The sequence below is a fragment of the Ornithorhynchus anatinus genome, chromosome 17, assembly GCF_004115215.2.
Source record: "Ornithorhynchus anatinus isolate Pmale09 chromosome 17, mOrnAna1.pri.v4, whole genome shotgun sequence".
Taxonomy (NCBI): domain Eukaryota; kingdom Metazoa; phylum Chordata; class Mammalia; order Monotremata; family Ornithorhynchidae; genus Ornithorhynchus; species Ornithorhynchus anatinus.
In genome coordinates, this window is record NC_041744.1 from 8,366,561 (window position 1) to 8,387,295 (window position 20,735).

The 20,735-nt window shown below is 44.5% G+C and overlaps 1 protein-coding gene across 1 annotated transcript in view; it reads left to right on the forward strand.

The window, feature by feature from the left end:
* Nucleotides 1-3,568: 3,568 nt before the first annotated feature.
* Nucleotides 3,569-20,735, forward strand: part of SSH2 (slingshot protein phosphatase 2) — a 199,576-nt gene continuing 182,409 nt past the window's right edge. Inside the window, exon 1 of the mRNA XM_029082054.2 lies at nt 3,569-3,679. Coding sequence (XP_028937887.1) covers nt 3,617-3,679 — 63 coding nt within the window. The 5' untranslated portion in view covers nt 3,569-3,616. The remainder of the gene's footprint in view (nt 3,680-20,735) is intronic.

Consider the following 20,735-nt stretch of genomic DNA (forward strand, 5'->3'; position numbering starts at 1 on the left):
TGTTCCACGTGGGGCTCACAGTTTTTAATCCCCATTTTCCAGATGAGGTCACCGAGGCACAGAGAAGTGAAGTGACTTGCCCAAAGTCACACAGCTGGCAAGCGGCGGAGGAGGGATTAGAACCCATGAACTTGACTGCCTTACTATTTCCTGGCGCCTGTCCCACTCCCAGAAATAATAATTATAATGTTGGTCTTTGTTTAGAGCTTACTAGGTGACAAGCACTGTTCTGAGCGGTGGGGTAGATACAAGGTAATCAGGTTGTCCCATGTAGGGCTCACTGGCTTCATTGGGAGCAACATGGCCTAGTGGCAAGAGCACGGGCTTGGGAGTCAGAGGTGGTGGGTTCTAATCCCACCTCCACCACTTGTCAGCTGTGTGACTTTAGGCAAGTCACTTAACTTCTCTGTCCCTCAGTGACCTCATCTGTAAAATGGGGCTTGAGACTGTGAGCCCCACGTGGGACAATCTGATTCCCTTGCATTTGCCCCAGCGCTTAGAACAGTGCTTGGCACATAGTAAGCGCTTAACAAATACCAACATTATTATTATTGTCTGCTGTGTGACCTTGGGCAAGTCACTTAACTTCTCTTTGCCTCAGTTCCCTCATCTGGAAAATGGGGCGTGAGACTGGGACCCCTCCGTGGGCCAATCGGATTCCCTTGCATTTACCCCAGTGCTTTGAGCAGCACTCGGCACGTCAGAAAGGTTTAACAAATACCGTCATTATTATGATGATCCCCGTTTTCCAGATGAGGCCACTGAGGCCCAGAGAAGTGACCAGCCCAAGGCCACCCAGCTGGGAAGAGGTGGAGCCGGGAGCTCGGCTCCTTGAGCAGCCCAACGAGAGAGGAAAGGGAAACACCCTCACGTACACTTCATTCATTCAATAGTATTTATTGAGCGCTTACTATGTGCAGAGCACTGGACTAAGCGCTTAGAATGGACAATTCGGCAACAGAGATCCTCCCTGTCCAATGATGGGCTCACAGTCTAATCGGGGAAGACAGTCAAAAACAATACCAATAAGTAATAATGTTGGTATTTGTTAAGCGCTTACTATGTGCAGAGCACTGTTCTAAGCGCTGGGGTAGAGCCAGGGTAATGAGGTTGTCCCACCTGAGGCTCACAGTCTTAGTCCCTATTTTACAGATGAGGTCACTGAGGCCCAGAGAAGTGAAGTGCCGGGTCTCCTGTCAACCAGCTGACAAGTGGCAGAGGTGGAATTCGAACCCATGACCTCTGACTCCCAAGCCCGGGCTCTTTCCACTGAGCCACGAGGGGATGAACACCTCATTAAGAAAATAAAAAGGGTCATAGGCAACCTCTGGAGGGGTTTGAGGAGGGGGATGACAGGTTCAGAGCGTTGGTGTTGCTATTGCTTTTGTCCGTCTGTCTCCCCTGCTTAGACTGTGAGCCCGTCAATGGGCAGGTCCATTCCAAGCGCTCAGTCCAGTGCTCTGCACATAGTAAGCGCTCAATAAATGCTACTGAATGAATGAATTTATATTGATTAAGTTGTCTTGTTTTTTATTCCGTCTGTCTCCCCCGATTAGACTGTAAACCCGGCAATGGGCAGGGATGATCTCTCTCTGTTGCCTAATTGTCCATTCCAAGCGCTCAGTCCAGTGCTCTGCACATAGTCAGCGTTCAATAAATACTATTGAATGAATGAATGAATTTATATTGATTAAATTGTCTTGTTTTTGTCCCCCGATTAGATTGTGAGCCCGTCATTGAGCAGGGATGGTCCCTGTTGCCGAACTGTCCATTCCAAGCGCTCAGTCCAGTGCTCTGCACAGAGTCAGCGCTCAATAAATACTAGTGAATGAATGGTCTGTCGCTGAACCGTCCATTCCAAGCGCTCAGTCCAGTGCTCTGCACATAGCGCTCAATAAATACTAGCGAATGAATGAATTGACTGACGCTGCACCGTCCATTCCAAGCGCTCAGTCCAGTGCTCGGCACAGAGTAAGGGCTCAATAAGTACTAGCGAGTGAATGAATGGTCTGTCGCTGCACCGTCCCTTCCAAGCGCTCAGTCCAGTGCTCTGCACAGAGTCAGCGCTCAATAAGTACTAGCGAGTGAATATTGTCTGTCGCTGCACCGTCCATTCCAAGCGCTCAGTCCAGTGCTCGGCACAGAGTCAGCGTTCAATAAGTACTAGCGAGTGAATGAATGGTCTGTCGCTGCACCGTCCATTCCAAGCGCTCAGTCCAGTGCTCTGCACAGAGTCAGCGCTCAATAAATACTAGTGAATGAATGGTCTGTCGCTGCACCGTCCCTTCCAAGCGCTCAGTCCAGTGCTCTGCACATAGCGCTCAATAAATACTAGCGAATGAATGAATTGTCTGACGCTGCACCGTCCATTCCAAGCGCTCAGTCCAGTGCTCGGCACAGAGTAAGGGCTCAATAAGTACTAGCGAGTGAATGAATGGTCTGTCGCTGCACCGTCCATTCCAAGCGCTCAGTCCAGTGCTCTGCACAGAGTCAGCGCTCAATAAGTACTAGCGAGTGAATGAATGGTCTGTCGCTGCACCGTCCATTCCAAGCGCTCAGTCCAGTGCTCGGCACAGAGTCAGCGCTCAATAAGTACTAGCGAGTGAATGAATGGTCTGTCGCTGCACCGTCCATTCCAAGCGCTCAGTCCAGTGCTCGGCACAGAGTAAGGGCTCAATAAGTACTAGCGAGTGAATGAATGGTCTGTCGCTGCACCGTCCATTCCAAGCGCTCAGTCCAGTGCTCTGCACAGAGTCAGCGCTCAATAAGTACTAGCGAGTGAATATTGTCTGTCGCTGCACCGTCCCTTCCAAGCGCTCAGTCCAGTGCTCTGCACAGAGTCAGCGCTCAATAAGTACTAGCGAGTGAATGAATGGTCTGTCGCTGCACCGTCCCTTCCAAGCGCTCAGTCCAGTGCTCGGCACAGAGTCAGCGCTCAATAAGTACTAGCGAGTGAATGAATGGTCTGTCGCTGCACCGTCCCTTCCAAGCGCTGGGCCCAGTGCTCGGCACAGAGTCGGCGGAGAAGCAGCGTGGCTGGAGAAGCAGCGTGGCTCAGTGGAAAGAGCACGGGCTTTGGAGTCAGGGCTCATGAGTTCGAATCCCAGCTCTGCCACTTGTCGGCTGTGTGACTGTGGGCAAGTCACTTCACTTCTCCGGGCCTCAGTTCCCTCATCTGTAAAATGGGGATTAAGACTGTGAGCCCCACGTGGGACAGCCTGATTCCCCTATGTCTACCCCAGCGCTTAGAACAGTGCTCGGCACATAGTAAGCGCTTAACAAATACCAACATTATTATTAAATACCAGTGAGGGCATGAGTGAGCGTGTGGAGGGTGAGCGGGGCCGGGGAGGGCGCCGGCAGCTGAGGGGTTAAGCGTGAGGGAGGGGAGGGGGAGGGAGGTGTCTGACAGGTGGCGCCTGCGCAGTGGGCGCGGCGCGCGCATTGTGGCCCGGCCGGCGCGGTGGAAGGGCCCGTCGGCCCCGCGCGTCAGTCGGCGAGAGGCGGGCGGCGGGCGCGGAGCTGCCGCCGTGGCCGGGCCCGCGCTCCTCCCCCACCCGCCCCGAGGCCCCGCCGGGAGAGCATGCCCCGCCCGGAGCGGCCCAGCGACGCCTAGATGGCTCTGGTCACCGTCCAGCGCTCTCCCACCCCCAGCGCCACCTCCAGCCCCTGCGCCTCGGTGAGTCCCTCCCTCCCTGTCACGGCCCCTGGCCGGACCCAGCGGGGCCCGCCGCCCCGCACTGCGCAGGCGCGCGCTCCCCGCCCTCCCCCTCCCCTCCCTTCCCCTGCCCCGGCCGAGCAGCTCCCTTCCCTCGTTCTCGACGATTTATTCCCACTCGAGACGATTGATGGAGCGCTGACTCTGTGCGGGGCACCGGACTGAGCCTCTGGAATGGACGGTCGGGCAACCGATAGCGACCATTCATTCATTGAACAGTATTTATTGAGCGCTGACTCGGTGCGGAGCACTGGACTGAGCGCTTGGAATGGATAATTGGGCAACGGATAGCGACCATTCATTCATTGAATAGTTTTTATTGAGCGCTGACTCTGTGCAGAGCACTGACTGAGCGCTTGGAATGGACAGTTCAGCAACAGAGACCATTCATTCATTCAGTAGTATTTATTGAGCGCCGACTCTGTGCGGGGCACTGGACTGAGCGCTTGGAATGGACAATTCGACAACGGATAGCGACCATTCATTCATTTAATAGTACTTATTGAGCGCCGACTCTGTGCAGAGCACTGACTGAGCGCTTGGAATGGACAGTTCAGCAACAGAGACCATTCATTCATTCAGTAGTATTTATTGAGCGCCGACTCTGTGCGGGGCACTGGACTGAGCGCTTGGAATGGACAATTCGACAACGGATAGCGACCATTCATTCATTTAATAGTACTTATTGAGCGCCGACTCTGTGCAGAGCACTGACTGAGCGCTTGGAATGGACAGTTCAGCAACAGAGACCATTCATTCATTCAGTAGTTTTTATTGAGCGCCTACTCTGTGCGGGGCACTGGACTGAGCGCTTGGAATGGACAATTGGGCAACCGATAGCGACCATTCATTCATTTAATAGTATTTATTGAGCGCTTACTCTGTGCAGAGCACTGGACTGAGCGCTTGGAATGGATAATTGGGCAATCGATAGCGACCGTTCATTCAATAGTATTTACTGAGCGTTTACTATGTGCAGAACACTGGACTGAGCCCCTGGAATAGACAGTTGGGCAACCGATAGCGACCGTTCATTCGATAATATTTATTGAGTGCTTACTATGTGCGGAGCACTGGACTGAGCACTTGGAATGGATAATTGGGCAACAGATAGCGACCATTCATTCAATAGTATTTATTGAGCACTTGGAATGGACAATTGGGCAACCGATAGCGACCATTCATTCATATAATAGTATTTATTGAGCACTTACTCTGTGCAGGGCACTGGGTTGAGCGCTTGGAATGGACAATTCGGCAACAGATAGAGACCATCCCTGCCCAATGACGGGCTCACGGTCTAATTGGGTGAGACAGACGGACAAAAACAAGACCACTTAACCACGATAAATAGAATCAAGAGGATGTACACCTCATTAACAAAATAAATAGGGTCATAAAAATATATACAAATGAGCACAGTGCTGAGGGGAGGGGAAGGAAGAGGGGGAGGAGCAGAGGGAAAGGGGGGAAGGGGGCTCAGGTGAGGGGAGGTGAAGGGGGAGCAGAGGGAAAAGGGGAAGCTCAGTCTGGGAAGGCTTCTTGGAGGAGGTGAGCTCTCAGTAGGGCTTTGAAGAGAGGAAGAGAGTGAGTTTGGCGGAGGTGAGGAGGGAGGACATTCCAGGATAGTGGTTGGTTGCCCTCCCTACCTTTCTTTGCCCACTGAGCCTCTCTTTCCTCCACCATTGCACTGCCCTGATGGTCCCCCCACCCCAACCTTGGGGAGCAGGGAGAAGAATGAATGCAACTTTTTTTTTTTCCACCCCGGTTACTCTGTGTGCCTCCTCCTCTTTCGGTCCCTCGCTTCCCGCTTTTCGTTCTATTTTTCAGTCTACGACCTTGGGGCTTCTCCTGTTGGTATTTTTCTTTGCAGGCCGTTTTTGGGGAGGTTTTTTATGTGTACGTTCACCCCCCCCACCTTGACGGCTGCATGGAGGATATTATTACCCTATTAATTTTATTAATGAGGTATACGTCCCCTTGATTCTATTTACCGTGATTAAGTTGTCTTGCTTTTATCCGACTGTCTCCCCCAAATAGACTGTAAGCCCATCAGTGGGCAGGGAAGGTTTCTATCTGTTGCCAAATTGGCCATTCGAATAGTCCAGTGCTCTGCACATAGTAAGCGCTCAATAAATACTACTGAATGAATTAAATAGATTTGTCACTGGGGACTGGAAAGGCCTTCAAACCCCCTGGACCTTTGGCTCCGATCTGGTGTTTTCTGAAGCAGCTTTGCCCTTTGATGAACCGCACTGATTCATTCCACTTGCGTTGCCTTTGCAGACATTTATGTCCGGCATTCAGGGCTCATCATCGGTTTTACTCCAAGCTCGTGCTTTGCGTTGGGCATGGTTAGTTACCCTGATTGCCTTGGCGTGCAAACCATGCATCCAAGATGAAACTACACATTAGCTGTATGTGGTGTGTCCCTTCTTGCTTCTACCTGTCCTCACCCGCAGTCTCAAGTTGAACTGTTTTTCAGATAAAACTTCTTTTTGAGAACAGTGAAATATATTCAGCAAGGTTCTTCCGTCTGGTGCTAACAGGCCCATTTATGCACTAGATTATGGTCCAGGGATGCTCAGATTTTTAAGAACAAACCTCGTGCTCATTTGCTCATTTATATATATTTTTATTACCCTGTTTGTTTTGTTAATGAGGTGTACATCCCCTCGATTCTATTTATTGCTATTGTTTTTGTCCGTCTGTCTCCCCCAATTAGTCTGTAAGCTCGTCAGTGGGCAGGGATTGTATCTGTTGCTGAATTGTACATTCCAAGTGCTTAGTACAGTGCTCTGCATATAGTAAGGGTTCAATAAATACTATTGAATGAATGAATGATTATCTTGTGGTTTGAAAAAAAACAAAGCAAACATAAACAGGAAATTGTCATGTTTTCTATGACACTACATATTTTTTAAAAAAAATGGCTGTGCATTTAGTATTGCCAAGTACCATGGGGACACTCATAAGTATAACTGTAGGATTCTGTCATGAAATATGGAAAATAGTCAAAAGTGTGCATGTCAGTAGAGAGGTGAACCTTAATGTCTTAAAAATATTCATGTCTATATTATATCATAGTCCCCTGAATTTCTGTGGTTCATTGCTTACAGTTGTGGCTTCTGTTTCCTGGGTTCAGCACTCTCTTGGTATGTGACCAAAGCTTCTGCCTCTGTACTCCGGAACTGTCTATATTTCAGTGGTCTGTTAGACAATTCTTGAATTGCAGAACTGCTAAAGCTCTCGGATGTGTGTGAGTTGACAAAACATTAACTTCAGTGCTGTGCTTGAGGCATGTTTTGTGGGGTTTTTTTTTTTTTTTTAGTTAATATGAAGTCATTGAGTCAGTAGAAACTATGCCACGGAACTCTTTGGGTGAGTTTTCAGAAACCACTTTCGACAATAAAATTCACCAAAAGTACTTATTTGCCACCAGAGCCCTATCTTCCTCACTATTTTATCCCTCCCCTGCCCCAAGGCCAAGGGCTGGGTCTTTCCCTTTACTCCCTAAGCATATAACACAGTGCTCTGTCCACAGAAAGTCGTCAGTAAATACAGTGTAGATGCAGAGACCCCCCCACAGGTTGGCCGAGCTTGTAAATCTATAGGTGGGTGGTTGTCAAAGCTAATTTACTGGGTGGAGAGGCGAGGAAGAGCAAGGTAGCTCCCACTCTTTAATCTTTTTATTATCCTTCCGAGTAAATGACACCTCTGAGGGTGATCACTGTCAGTGTACAGGTGTGGCAGAAATGTGTATCCAACAGTCCCTTTCAGGCTATACACTTATCAAGAGTGTCAAGATTGTGCTCTGCCTAGACCTGCACTATTTACAACCATCTCAGACTTCTGCCCAAAGCTTTTGCTCTTAGAGCCACTTTATACTAGTATTTGTTGATCTAGAAAAAGGAGTGGGTCTGGAGAGTGCTTTTGGTCAGGGAAGCATTCAGTTTATGTTGAGTGCCTTAGGTGCAAAATCAGTTCTTTCAGATAAGAGATTAGTAGAAAAGTCCATCTGCAAGCCCGGTTTGGTGGCTAGAAGGGACCCTCCTGCCAGCTTGACTTCTCCACTGGTTCGGCTTCCCATTTCACTTCCACTGGTTCGGCTTCCCATTTCACTTCCACTGGAGCTCTGTGGACCCAAGGGCCATAAAGGCCCTTATCACAAAAAAGGCGGGTACTTTTTATCTGGTAAGCATTCTGTTGCCACGTCACCTTTGATAATTGGGTTGAAAGTTCTCTGAAAGAAAAGGCCCTGGAGAGGTGTTTGGGAAAAAATTGCATTTGGTGATACTGGTAATTAAAATTTTTCTACTCCAGTGTAAACATTACTGCTAGCTTCCAACTTTTAAGATGGGGCTAGTTACTTCTAGGTGGGAAAGTTTCCTAAAGTGCATGGGCAGTGTTAGAATTTGAACACTTTCCCCTAATGGCTAACTTTATTTTGTTGTGGGCAATTATGGGCTTATCTAGTCTTTGGAAGAAAAAATATCACCATTCTATTCAGAATCTAGTATTATAAAGCATTAAATTTATCCCAAATTATCCAAGCCCCTCCTATTAGAAAGTAAATTAAGGACAAGGAAAGTGTGAAATTGGTTTGGAGGAAAGGGAAAGCAATTTTTTTGAAACTTTTTTGGGAAACGTTTGCACTTTCAGGAATCCCTCTTCCTCAAATGGAATGGGGCAGAGAAATATAGCTACATAAACTTAAACGAAAGGCAACACGGACTAGACATTAGCTCCCTATGACTGCAGATGGGAGGGTAGAGCTTGGAACTATATGATGCAGAATAAGAAGCAGATTCCCTGAATATAAAAGGAAAGTGAAATAAAGTAGTGGCTAAGTAGGAGTAGTGGTGTTTGTTAAAGGCCACTAGGTGTTATGCACTGTTCTAAATGATGGCTGTTGTTATCATTATTATAGTATTAGTTAAGCGCTTACCTTGTTTCAAGCCCTGTTCTAAGCACCAAGATGGATACAAGTTAATCAGGTGGGGCACAGTCCCTCTCCCACACGGGGTTCTCAGTCTAAGAAGAGAGAATAGGTATCGAATCCCCATTTTACAGATGAGGAAATTGAGGCCTAGACAAGTTGTGATTTGCCCAAGCTCACACAGCAGGTAAGTGGTATAGCTGAAATTAGAACTCGGGTCCTCTGAACCCCAGACCCATATTCTTTCCAGTAGACCGTGCTCCTTCTACTGTGGATTTTTCATGTTTATTTGACCTAGTACATGCATATGTTGATTTTCATATTTCCAGGGAAATATTTACTTTTAAATTTTGATTATATTTTTCCATCTTATTCCTGATACACATTTTTGAAGGTAGGAGGAAAAGAGGAAGATCTTTATGATGCAGACATAATTTGTAGATGATAAAGGTCATTTATATTTTTCTTACCCAAATGGTAGTGTATTTTATCCTCTAAGAGAAATGAATCAAGTTTTCACACTGCTTTGGTTAGCTTAGAAAGTGAAATTCTACCCCACTGAACTGGACTCTTTTTGAGCCCTTCCTGGCAAAGGGCAAAGGATGCATTTCAGAATGGGGGTGGCACCTCAACACCACCTGGTTTGAAGGGGTTTCTGCTGGAATGTTCTTAGAGTCCAGTAACCCCCTGCGGTTTTGAGTGGCCAAATGATTGCTGTGCCCTTCCGGTTTCAGCTTGCACAAGGTTGGGAAAGGTCAAGGAGTAAAGTCGCTTTAAGTCATTGGGTTTGCGATCATCCTAACTTCAGCCCAACTGTTGTAAATCAAAGCCTCTGCATTTTGTAAATGGATAAAGACGCAGTTCCTGGTCAGAAAAATCCTGAATCCCAGCCGAGAAGACACTATCTGGAAGGGATTTTAGAGGTGACTTCAGGAGGATTTTGTGTCTCCTAGAAAAAATGAGGAGAGTAAAACAGCCGCGAGACACACACTCAAGGAGCTTACAGTCACATCCATCAGCCAGTGTTATTGGGTGCTTACTTTGTGCAGAGCATTGTACTAAGCGCTTGGGCGAGTACAGTATAACAGTTAGTAGATATGCTCCTTACCCACAGAGCTTACAGTCTATAGTCAAATGGTGGAGACAGATAAAAATGATTTACAAAGAGTGGGAGCAGGATACGGATTATAGTATGGTGGAGCCAGCAATAAGTACCATTGATTGACTTATCAGATAAGAGTGAGGCCAATTTTGGTGGTGTCCCCATTTTTTTTCCTCCTCCTGTAAACCTGACCTCGTCTCAATGAAACCAAAGCGTTGTTTAAGTAACTGGCTCAAATGCTTGGCTTTCCTGTTGCACTCAGGATTTGTCTTAGGGAAAGTTTTGGCCCAAGCCGGTTTAGTGGTACGTTAAGAAGATGAGGTCTACAATAGGATGTGTGAATATTGGTTTAAGACCCCGAACCAGTCTTTAAGTGTGGTTGGGAAGATAGGGGCAGCCACTACTCATCATATTCCCGTGGTGCTGAGCCTCTTTGTTTTATTTATTTATTGCATCCGTTGAGTGCCCTGTACTGGACACTACAAAAATAACAATTCACACATGATCCCTAGCCTCAGGAGGCTCACAGAAAAAAAAAGGGGGGGGGGGAAGCACTAGAGTAGGACACCCAAGAAAATATTCTCATGATAAAGCAAAACCAATAAATTGACAAAGTAAAACAACAAAAATATAAGAATAAAAACGTAAAAAAAAGAGCTCCTCTAATGCTCCTCACTTTACCTCAGTCTCATCTGTCTCACCACCGACCCCTTGCCCACATCTTTTCTCTGTCCTGGAATGTCCTCCCCCTTCATATCTGACAGACCATCACTCTCCCTACCTTCAAAGCCATACTGAAACCGCATCTCTTCCAAGAAGCTTTTTCTGACTAAGCCCTCCTTTCCCCTACTCCATCTCCCTTGTTTGTTTTATAGTATTTGTTAAGCACTATGTGCCAAGCACTGTACTAAGCACTTGGGTAGATACGAGATCGTGAGGTTGGACACAGGCCATGTCCCACATGGGACTCACATCTTTAATCCCCATTTTCCAGATGAAGTGATTAAGGCACAGAGAAGTTAAGTGACTTGTCCAAGGTCACACAGACGTGGCAGAGCTGGAATTAGAACCAACCCAGATCCTCTGATTCCCAGGCTCATACTCTTTCCTCAAGGCCATGCTGATCCTCTGTTTGTTATACAAGTACTTGGATCTGTGTCCTTTAAACCCTTGATATTCACCCTACCCTCAGCCCCTCAGCACATAATTTATTTTGTCTGTCTCCTTCTCATGTAAGCTCCTTGTGGGCAGAGAACTTGTCTACCAACTAGTGTACTCTCACAAGTGTTTAGTGCAGTGCGCTGCACACAGTAAGCACTCAAGTACTGTTGACTGATTGATTTTTGAGTAGTGTCCACTCACCAGAGCCTTGTTTTGTCTGGCAGACACCAGCATCTCAGTGCTCTGACTGTGGAGAAGCTGAGCTGCTGCCCACCCCAGCAGAGGTGGTGTTGGGGCCGAGGAGACATTTCTTCCTGGATTTCAGGGTTCAGTTGGGAATTCTCCCTTTTGGAATCCCGTTTGCACTCCTAGTAGACTACCTGGGTATTCAAAGCGTCACCACTGTACACAAAATTACCACTCCTGCACGTAGTGAAAGAGCACGGGCCTGGGAGTCTGAAGGTTGTGAGTTCTAAGACCGACTCCACCGTGTGTCTGCTGTGTGACTTTGGGCAAGTCACATCACTTCTCTGTGCCTCAGTTACCTCATCGGTAAAATGGGGATTGAGACCATGAGCCCCATGTGTGACAAGGACTGTGTCAACCCGATTTGCTTGTATCCACCCCAGCTGCCTGGCACACAGTGCCTGGCACACAGTGCTTAACAAACAGCACAATATTATTGTTATTATTATTATTATCATTCCTTCTCCAGTAACAGTTTTGGCAAAACATTATTAGTCAGGAAAGGGTCTCCTGTGAAGTGAGCTTGTCTCTGCTACCTAATGAACCCAAGCTTCATCAGAGATCCAGAATGAAGAAGCAAGCATTTCAATATTTCACTTCCTGAGCTGGAGATACATAACCCTGAGGCAGATGGTACTCTGAAAATCCTGTTCAAGGGTACGTTTTTCCAACAGTGTTTTAGTTTAGTAGATGGATTATGCCTAATTTCTCAATTAAGGCTCACTTCCTCTTAGCCTGTGTTCAGAAAAGTTTGCTAAAACTAGTTCCTTAAAATTTGGGGCTACAGTCTAGAAACCTGAAACCATAGATATCCTAGATGATCTTATTAGTCTCGGTCTGTTTACAGTTTGACTGGTTCTCTATTCCATTTTTAGATGAACAATTCAGCTTTTCTTTTCTCTGGCTTCTATTTGATCCCAAACCGACTGGACTAATTTTCTGCCTACACCTTGGTGTGTGACAAACTACAGATATTTTGTAAAAAAAAATGAATAAATTTGGCCAAGAGGACCAATACATGTTGATGGATTCAGTTATCCTTTTCACTTCATTAATAATGAAGAGACTGTGGCTGAGCAGAGGGGATGGTTATGATATGATATAGTTGTCTGGAGGGTGATAGCCAGATGCTACAGTGGGTGTCATGGGAGAATGGGTTACAAAATTTGGGATGTGTCTCTTTTGGCAGCAAGGGAAGTGGGAGTTAGAAAATGATAAAAAAAAAAAACTTTGCATATTGAACATTGATTCTGGCAGAAGGGAAGGTCAGGTGATAAGGTCATAGGTTAATGACATGACCCTTTCAGGTTGATGATGTGAGCAAAAGGGAAAGGATGGGTTTCTTCTTGTAAGAATCCCTGTCAGATGATCTTCTCATTGGAGCAGTGGTTCTATAGTTGCCTCACAATCACCTGATTAGAGGGACCAAGAGTTCTGGAATGATCTGTCTTCTGTAAATAGGGCCCTGTTTCTTTCTGGAACACCACACTTTAGCATCTCTCTAGTTCTCTCTATTAAGTCTGGTAAGTGGCCATACTGTTTTCCTTGGGTTGAGACATCTGTCAGAATGAAAAAAGCATCATTGTTCTTTTAGTGGTAGCTGTTAAGCCCTTACTATGTACTAGGCACTATACTAAGTGCTGAGATAGATACAGCTAATAGGCTGGACACTGTTGTGGAGAGAGTCATTTAGAATAATGACTATCACTAATGCTCTTGGATTTGCTCTCTTTATTCACCCCTTCCTCAGCCCCACAGCACTCATGGACATATCTGTAATTTATTTATATTAATGTTGGTCTCCCCTTCTAGACTGTAAATTCACTGGGGGCAGGGAAAGTGTCTACCAACACTGTTATACTACACTCACCCAGAGTAGAATGCTCTGCACACAGTAAGCACTTAATAATTACGATTGACACCAATAGGATTGACACGGCCCAATGTCCCACATGGGGTTCGCAGATTTAATCCTTATTTTACTGATGAGGTACCTGAGTCGCAGAGAAGTTAAGTGATTTGTCTAAGGTCACACAGCAGACAAGTGGTGGAGCTGGAATTAGAACCGCAGGCCTTCTGACTTCCAGTCCCGTGCTCTATCCACTAGGCCTCTCTGCTGCTAAAGGAAATCATGTCAAAATAAAAAAATCCCACAACAATTCCAAAACCCGTCATTCCCCTTATTCCTTTGTGAATAACTACCATAGTTTGAGGACATCTAGACCTGGAGTCGGTTTATGTCTGTTTGCTTTATGCCATTTAAGATAATTAAAAAGGAGAGTATGTACTTATTGGAAATTTTTCTTGACTTTTTAAAAATGCTTGCTTATAAACTTCATTTTTATAATTGCTGATATTCATTATTTTAATTGCCTGTCTCCATAATATAGTTATGTTGTGCAAAATGGGAATTTGTAAAGACCCTGGAGCACAATCTAGAATATCTGTAATAATAATCGTTCAAAATTCTCCTTTCCCCCTTAAGAATGTTATCAGTTTGGTACACCATCCTTTGCCTTCTTTTAAGGCTCCTGAAGAGTTGGTGAAGATAACTCTAACTGGGTACCTTGTTTAAGAGTGCTCTGTTCAGTAAGATAAATGCTTTGGTGGCTTTCATGAACAGTCTGTAAATCACATAGTAAAATGGAATGGGGAAACCTGGTAGAATTTGAAAGGGGGAAAATTAAATTCTGAATCTTATAAGCATGTTCTTGGACTTATTTTTTTTTCTTTTTAAGGTTAAATAAGTTAGAGGACTAATGTAGTTTGTGGTTTAATTTGCAAGTGTTGGAAGACGTTATTCCAGAGAAACAGAATTAACCAGTATGTGGTGCAAGAGGTCTCTGGAGCTAGACTCAGTTGTATTTTGATAAAGTTCATTATCAAACTTAGTGGAAAACTATCCTTAAAGAATGGGAGTACAGAAAAAAAGAGGTATAGCAGCTTTTCCCATAATATCCTACTTCTCTCTTCTTCTGTATACATGGAAACTTTCCCTGTCCACAGAGCCTCTCAGGCTTGGTCTGGTAGTTTTCAGGTAAACAGTCAAAAAAAGCTGTCTGGATTGATGTCTTCAGAAAATCACCTAACATTTTGAAAGGTGGAACAAAGAATTCAAAGAAACCCTTGACTCCGAAGAATTGTCTGCGGTTCTCTCTTTGGATACACACGCCTCCAGGCAAGATCTAGAATATTAAAAACCAAAATTGCAAGAGATAAGGAATGCAAGTAAATAAGACCATCCCTGGAGCCTCCAGCCCAAGGCATTTCCCTGTAAGTGACCCTTATGTCCATGATAGAAAAATGAAAGCATGAACAGAGTGTTAAGGTATTCATGATATTGTCTTGTAGAAAAATGTGGGTGTGCTGTGAGAAAGGCTTGGAAGGCCCTAAGGGAAATTTAAGTTCCAGGTAGAACCTTTTCTGCTTCACACTTTTCTCCCAGAATTGTACCTTTCACTGAGTTGAACATATTTTCTGGAGGACCTGGTTTGTGATTAAACTCTATAAATTCCCAAATGGAAAAGATGGGGAAAAAACAAAAGAAGAGATGGCAAATTGATGATTGGTTTTAGAAGAGGTAGAATATGCCGAAGTCATCTTTGGGTCAATAGTTGGAAAATTCCTTTTGCAGAAGCTCTTACCTTTTCATTGGTTTTACCATTTGTTAACAAGGAGCAACCAATTGGTTGATTCTCTTTGTGGAAGACTTTCTGAAGCATCACTTCAGAAGCTGGGTTCAGATGGTTTCATTGGGAACAATAACAAATTTGGCCTGATCGATGTGGGTGACCTGCAAAAGAGTTGAGGCTAAATAGTCATATAGTGATCAGAGAACTGGAAGTGACCTTGAAAAATCTCTTGGTCAACCCCCTGGCCTCCAGGTAGGTGATTTAGTGAACCGCCCAGGACAGATGGTTGTCAGTTCTTTTCCTTGAGCTCTCCAGGGATAGGGAATCGACAACTTCTCTCAGAAGCCTGCCTGTCCTGGAGTGTTATCACCGTAACATCAAAAAGTTCTTGCTACAACCAGCTGCAGCCAGCTGACTGTGCTCCTGCTTTAATGTCAGCTCACTTCCTCTGGTTTGATCCTCAGTGGATATGGAGAACTAGTTAGTGTCTTCGTTATACTTGGAGGATAATCCAGTCATCTCCTTATCTTTCTTTTCATGAGCGTGGGAGCCAGAGGACCTGTTTCTATTCCCAGCTCCACAACATATTTACTGTGTGACCTTGGGTAAGTCACTTATCTTCTCTGTTCCTCAGTTCCCTCACCTGCGAAATGAGGATTTAATACTTTTTCTCTCTCATACTTAGAATTTGGGGCCTGATTATCTTGTATCTATCCCAGTACTTAGAAGAGTGCTTGGCACATAAGTGCTTAACAAATATTATTATTGTCATCATCAAACAAAAATGTTTTTCATCCCATGAGTCATTTTTGTTGCACTTTTCGAGATCCTCTCCAGTTTCTGCTTATCCTTTTAATCATTCAGTGGCATTTATTGAGCCTTTTATCATGTGCAGAGGACTGTACTAAGCCCTCGATCTGCACGTTTCCACAGTGCCCCAGACTGGACCTGGTTCTTAAGTAGGAGCCTACTAAAGATTGTTTCCTGGTTCTTTCATGCCTTATTATTTCTGTTCACGTGTCCCACTACCATGTTGGCTTTTTGAATAACTACATCTATTTGCTTATAATATTCAGCCTCTGATTCCAGTGAATCTTCCTAAGAAAATCAAATTAGTCAGTGCAGGTTTTATGAATCAACAAATCAACCAATAGTATTTAGAGGATCAAAATAAATGCAGATGACTTGCATTCTTCCTCTGTTGCTTTCTGCTGATTCTGCAGGCACTTCCTGGGCTTCTGAAAGTTACCCTAACATCTTCCCCTTTATAACAAATATGAGTTCATTTGAAAGTCTAAAATTCACAAATATTGTAAATACTTCAAATAGTTTATTTAGTCTTGTGGGCTGTCTTCCCATAGGAGCTGGCCTTATTGTTCACTCTCAGTATTAATATTATTTCACCTGGCTACCTCCTTTTATTCATTCCTCCCCCCTGCCACCCCAGCCCCACAGTACTTACGTACATATATGTAAATTATTTATATTAACGTGTGTCTCCCCCTCTAGACTCCAAGCTCGATGTAGGCAGGGAATGTGTCTGTTATATTGTACTCTCCCAAGTGCTTAGTTCAGTTCTCTGTACATAGTAAGCGCTTAATAAATATAATTGGTTTATTTCAGTATTGTTCAGGGTATGGTCATTCATCTTCCTTGTTTACAGTTTTTTCTAGGTCTGTTGACTTTGCCTGTTGTAATCCTTTCAGCTAGAAATAGTTATAAATCTATACTATTAAAAAAAAGTTCCTGTTATCTAATGAGAGCCTGCTGTATGCAGAGCCCTGTTCGAAGCACTTGGGAGCATATGATAAAAGTAGAAGAGCCAGCCCTGCCCTCAAGAATCTTACAGTTTAATAGAAAAGCTTGCCATTTAATGGAATTAGACCTAATCCTGTCTGTAGACCTGTTCCATTACTCATATTGGCGTCACTCTTGTACTCCCAATTTCTTCCACTGAATAACATTTTTTTCAAACCCTAAAATTTAGACAAACTATGAAAATACCAGCCATACCATAACTTGTATTTTAATTTACTTGAGGACATAATCAATACCTTTTCTCTGTCAGACTATTAGTCTGCCCTTTCCAAATTCTGTTTCCTTCAGAGGCAGCAGGAAACGTGGAAAAACCGTTTGTTGGTCACCCTCCTTGATATCCATCCTAAAATTCAGGGATAGACAATCAAAAATCCCTCAACTCCCCCCACCCCCCCAGTCCCAATTTGAGGACGACCACTCCACAACTTTATCCAAACCCTAGTTGAACCTGCCAAACTTTCATCCTGCGCAACTTTCTCAGGGAACACATTCTGTATGCTTACCACTGGCTCTGGGAAGAAGTGTGGCCTTTTGTTCATTTCTTCTAGTCATATCCCCTTCTCAGGTTTTGTCATTTGCTCTTTTCCTGTACTGAGAGGTCCCCCTCTGATGCCAATTTGATTTAATTCCTTAGGATCACTTCAGGCAGCTTGTGCAGTTGGCAGAGTTTGATGACCCATACGTCAGCTGTGTGACTGTGGGCAAGTCACTTTACTTCTCTGTGTCTAAGTTACCTCATCTGTAAAATGGGGATGAAGACGTGAGCCTCACGTGGGACAGCCTGATTACCCTGTATCTACCCCAACGTTTAGAAGAGTGCTCTGTACATAGTAAGCGTTTAACAGATACCAACATTATTCTAACATGGGCCTTGAGAACCACCTTTGAGGAAGGCCCAGGAAAGCCTATCCAACATGGCCGCTGCCTAAGGCAGGAACCCATGGCTTTGGGAGGCTGGGAGTCGCGTCCAACCCCGTACTTCAGGATTCTGTGACTGGAGCTGCACCATCCTACCTGACCTGAGGATGGGGTTTAAGAGTTTCCACCGTAATTGCTTCCTGTTTCCTCTCTGTCAAGCCTCCTCTACTCCACCCGGCACTGTGCCCTTCCTTAACTGCTGCCGGCTGTTTTGTTGGGTGTGACTGAAAACTAGTGGAGCCGGCTGCCTCATTTTGTCTTTCTGGGGAGTCTAATTCTGCAGTTTCTATCCCAGCAGTGTCCTTTTCAGCAGTGAGAAACCAAGGCATGCTTGGGACTGTTTATGATTACTGTTGGCCGAGGGCCAACTCGCTCTGCCATTGTGTGAAAGGCTTTGAATTTTTTTCATAATTCCTTAATCCAGCCTCCATTTTCCAACCTTTCTAAATTGTAACAGATTGAGGTAAAGACCGAGCAGGTTTTTGCAGTACAGGAATTCCTAACTCTGAAGATACTTGGCAAGGAATTTCTTCCATGGATCTCAAAGCAGACCAACAGTAGTATTCACCAATCCCCAAAATTTGGGGATATATGACTCTGCTGTCATTAAAAGTGAAGAAACTGAGGAACTCCAAAATTGTGATTTGCCCAATTGAGCCGATAGCCGTACCCAAGTGAATAATGTCAGTTTTGGTTTTCTTCTTTGGAAATAGTTGTCCAGGTTGAGGTGAGAAATGGGTGGCCCTAAATTACCTTGGACTTTACTTATAGACTCATAGTTAGAAACTAGAAGAGTGGCCATTAATCAGCCAGATAAGTGATGTTCTCTCTCTCCATTTTTCTTTTTTACCTCCCCCCTCCATTCTTTTCTGCAACCACGTACATGTATCCCCTCGTCCCTTGAAACCTTGCTAAAAATAGCCCTGTTCAGCTCAGAAAACAGGCCTGCAGGGACAGAGAGGACATCAGATTCCATTCTCTAATCCCAGAGTTATTCCAGGTTATCCCAGAGTTAGGCCAGGTTATTCCCTGCATCCATTCCTTCCTTCCAAGAGTTGGTAACAGGATCCAAACATCCCTTCCTCCCTGTAGCCGCAAGTACCCTTTCCATCCCAGCCAGCCAAGGGGCCGGGAAACATCAACTGCTTTGGAAACCCTGACAACCAGTTTAGCTTTTTATATGTATATCATCATCATCATCATTGAAGGTATTTATTGAGCAGTTTCTATGTGCAGAGCACCGTACTAAGCCCTTGGGAGAGTACAATTCAACAAAGTTGGTAGACATGTTCTCTGCCCACAACAAGCTTACAGTTTAGAGGGGAGAAACATTAATATAAATACTTTACCATACATAATTTGTAGATATGTACATAAGTGCTGTAGAGAAAGCAACTGTTCTGAGTTATGGCATTGGTCATAATAGATACCCTGAAAATCTGCAAAAGGAGCAGCAAACCATGTCCACCTAAGCAGGTGCTTTTCATTGAAAACAAAGTTGTCATAATTTTTTTACGTTAACACTTGTTGCTTGGGGTAGGGCTGCATTGTTCGTAAAGGAAAATCTCATTTTAAGTTGACACATGCCGTGACATGGTAGTTTACTGACATGATAGTAATTTCCCTCCCTTTTCTGTGACACATCCTTAGGATTTTCCAGAGGCTAGAATGCCTACAGTCAGTAACTGTTGCAGAATTGTATACCTTGGTCCCTAGTTCTATAACAGGATCTTCTTTTAGGCGATTCTCCCCTCATAATAACTCTGTGATGGCTCAATTGTCAAGGCCCAGCCCAAAGAATTTGTTTTATGTTGCGGCAAGGAATTTAAGGTGTGGCACGGAGAACTCTGTACTGTGATATGTGTTTGCTTTTGACGTTTTAAATATCCAGCAGTCTCTCTCTTCAACTATTACAGTCATACAGTCAACCTTGCAATCTTCTCTGAGTAGTAATCCAATTTATCTCTTTTTAAAAAAAGATTTTCTCAGAATAGAAGAATGACTGTAATGGGAAACCTGATTCATATGTCTTGTCTAAGTAGAAGCGTTTAGCTGTGACACTTGCAAATATTGTACACCAGTGAACAGGAACAGATATGAATAGCTGGAAATATAGATGGAAACTTTTCCCCTTGTTACTGAGATTTAGAGATTACCATAATTTCCTGAAAGGAAAGTTAAGATGAAATTTTAATTGAGGCAGTTTTTAGAGGAGCGGGGGAATGCAGTTTTATTAATAGATTTCCTGAAGTTGCGAGTGACCCTGAATGAAAATAAGAAGGGGAACTGGGAATGGACTAAATCGTGACAGAATTGAGAGGCTGATCAGTTTTGACATGGGGCTAGGTGGAGATTGGCTGGTTTGCACATGCATGAGATCTAGAGATAGGAAAGTTTGGTGACTAGGATGTTTTGAAATTTGGACTTTTGGTGAAAGAACCATTAGGGATCTAGGGAATTGGCAGCAGTTTGGTTCTGTTTTTCTCTTCCCTGGCTGAAGTCTTCAGTTTTTAATTCAGGAATAGAAATAGGTGGTAGAAATCAGCCACACAAGTCTCATAGCACACCTCTATGACCTGAAATAGTCACAGGCTTGCTCTTGCAGTGTTGGGTGTCACCATGCTCAATTGTATGGTGTGTGTGTGTGTGAATTATTACATTAAACTTTTATTATATGTCAAACTGTTCTAAGCTCTGGGATAGGTGCAGTTTAATCAGAACAGCCGCAGTTCCTGTCCCACATAGGGCTCACAGTCTAAGTAGGAGGGAGAACAGGTATTGCATCCCCATTTTAAAGTTGAGGAAACTAAGGCACAGAGAAGCTTGCCCAAGGTCACACAGCAGGCAAGTGCTGGAGCTGACATTAAAACTCAGGTCCTCTGACTCCCAGGCCTGTGGTCTTTCTACTAGGCCACACAGCTTCCATATATATATATGTATCTATGTATATAGATTGAGTTGTTCTTGGTGCTTGAAGATGATGCCACTGATGGTTAAATACTGCTATGAACTGGTGGGTGGTGAACTGGTGGGTAGTGCATGTGCCTTAGAAGCCCAGTACTGTTTTGGTTTTTTGGTTGTTGTTTTTCTGAGACACAATGACGAGGAGTGGCCCCTAAAATCATGCAGTTACAAGGGTAGAGTGGAGATGCTTCTAAACCTCAATCCATTGACATATATGCAAAGAAAAAGATTGTGGAA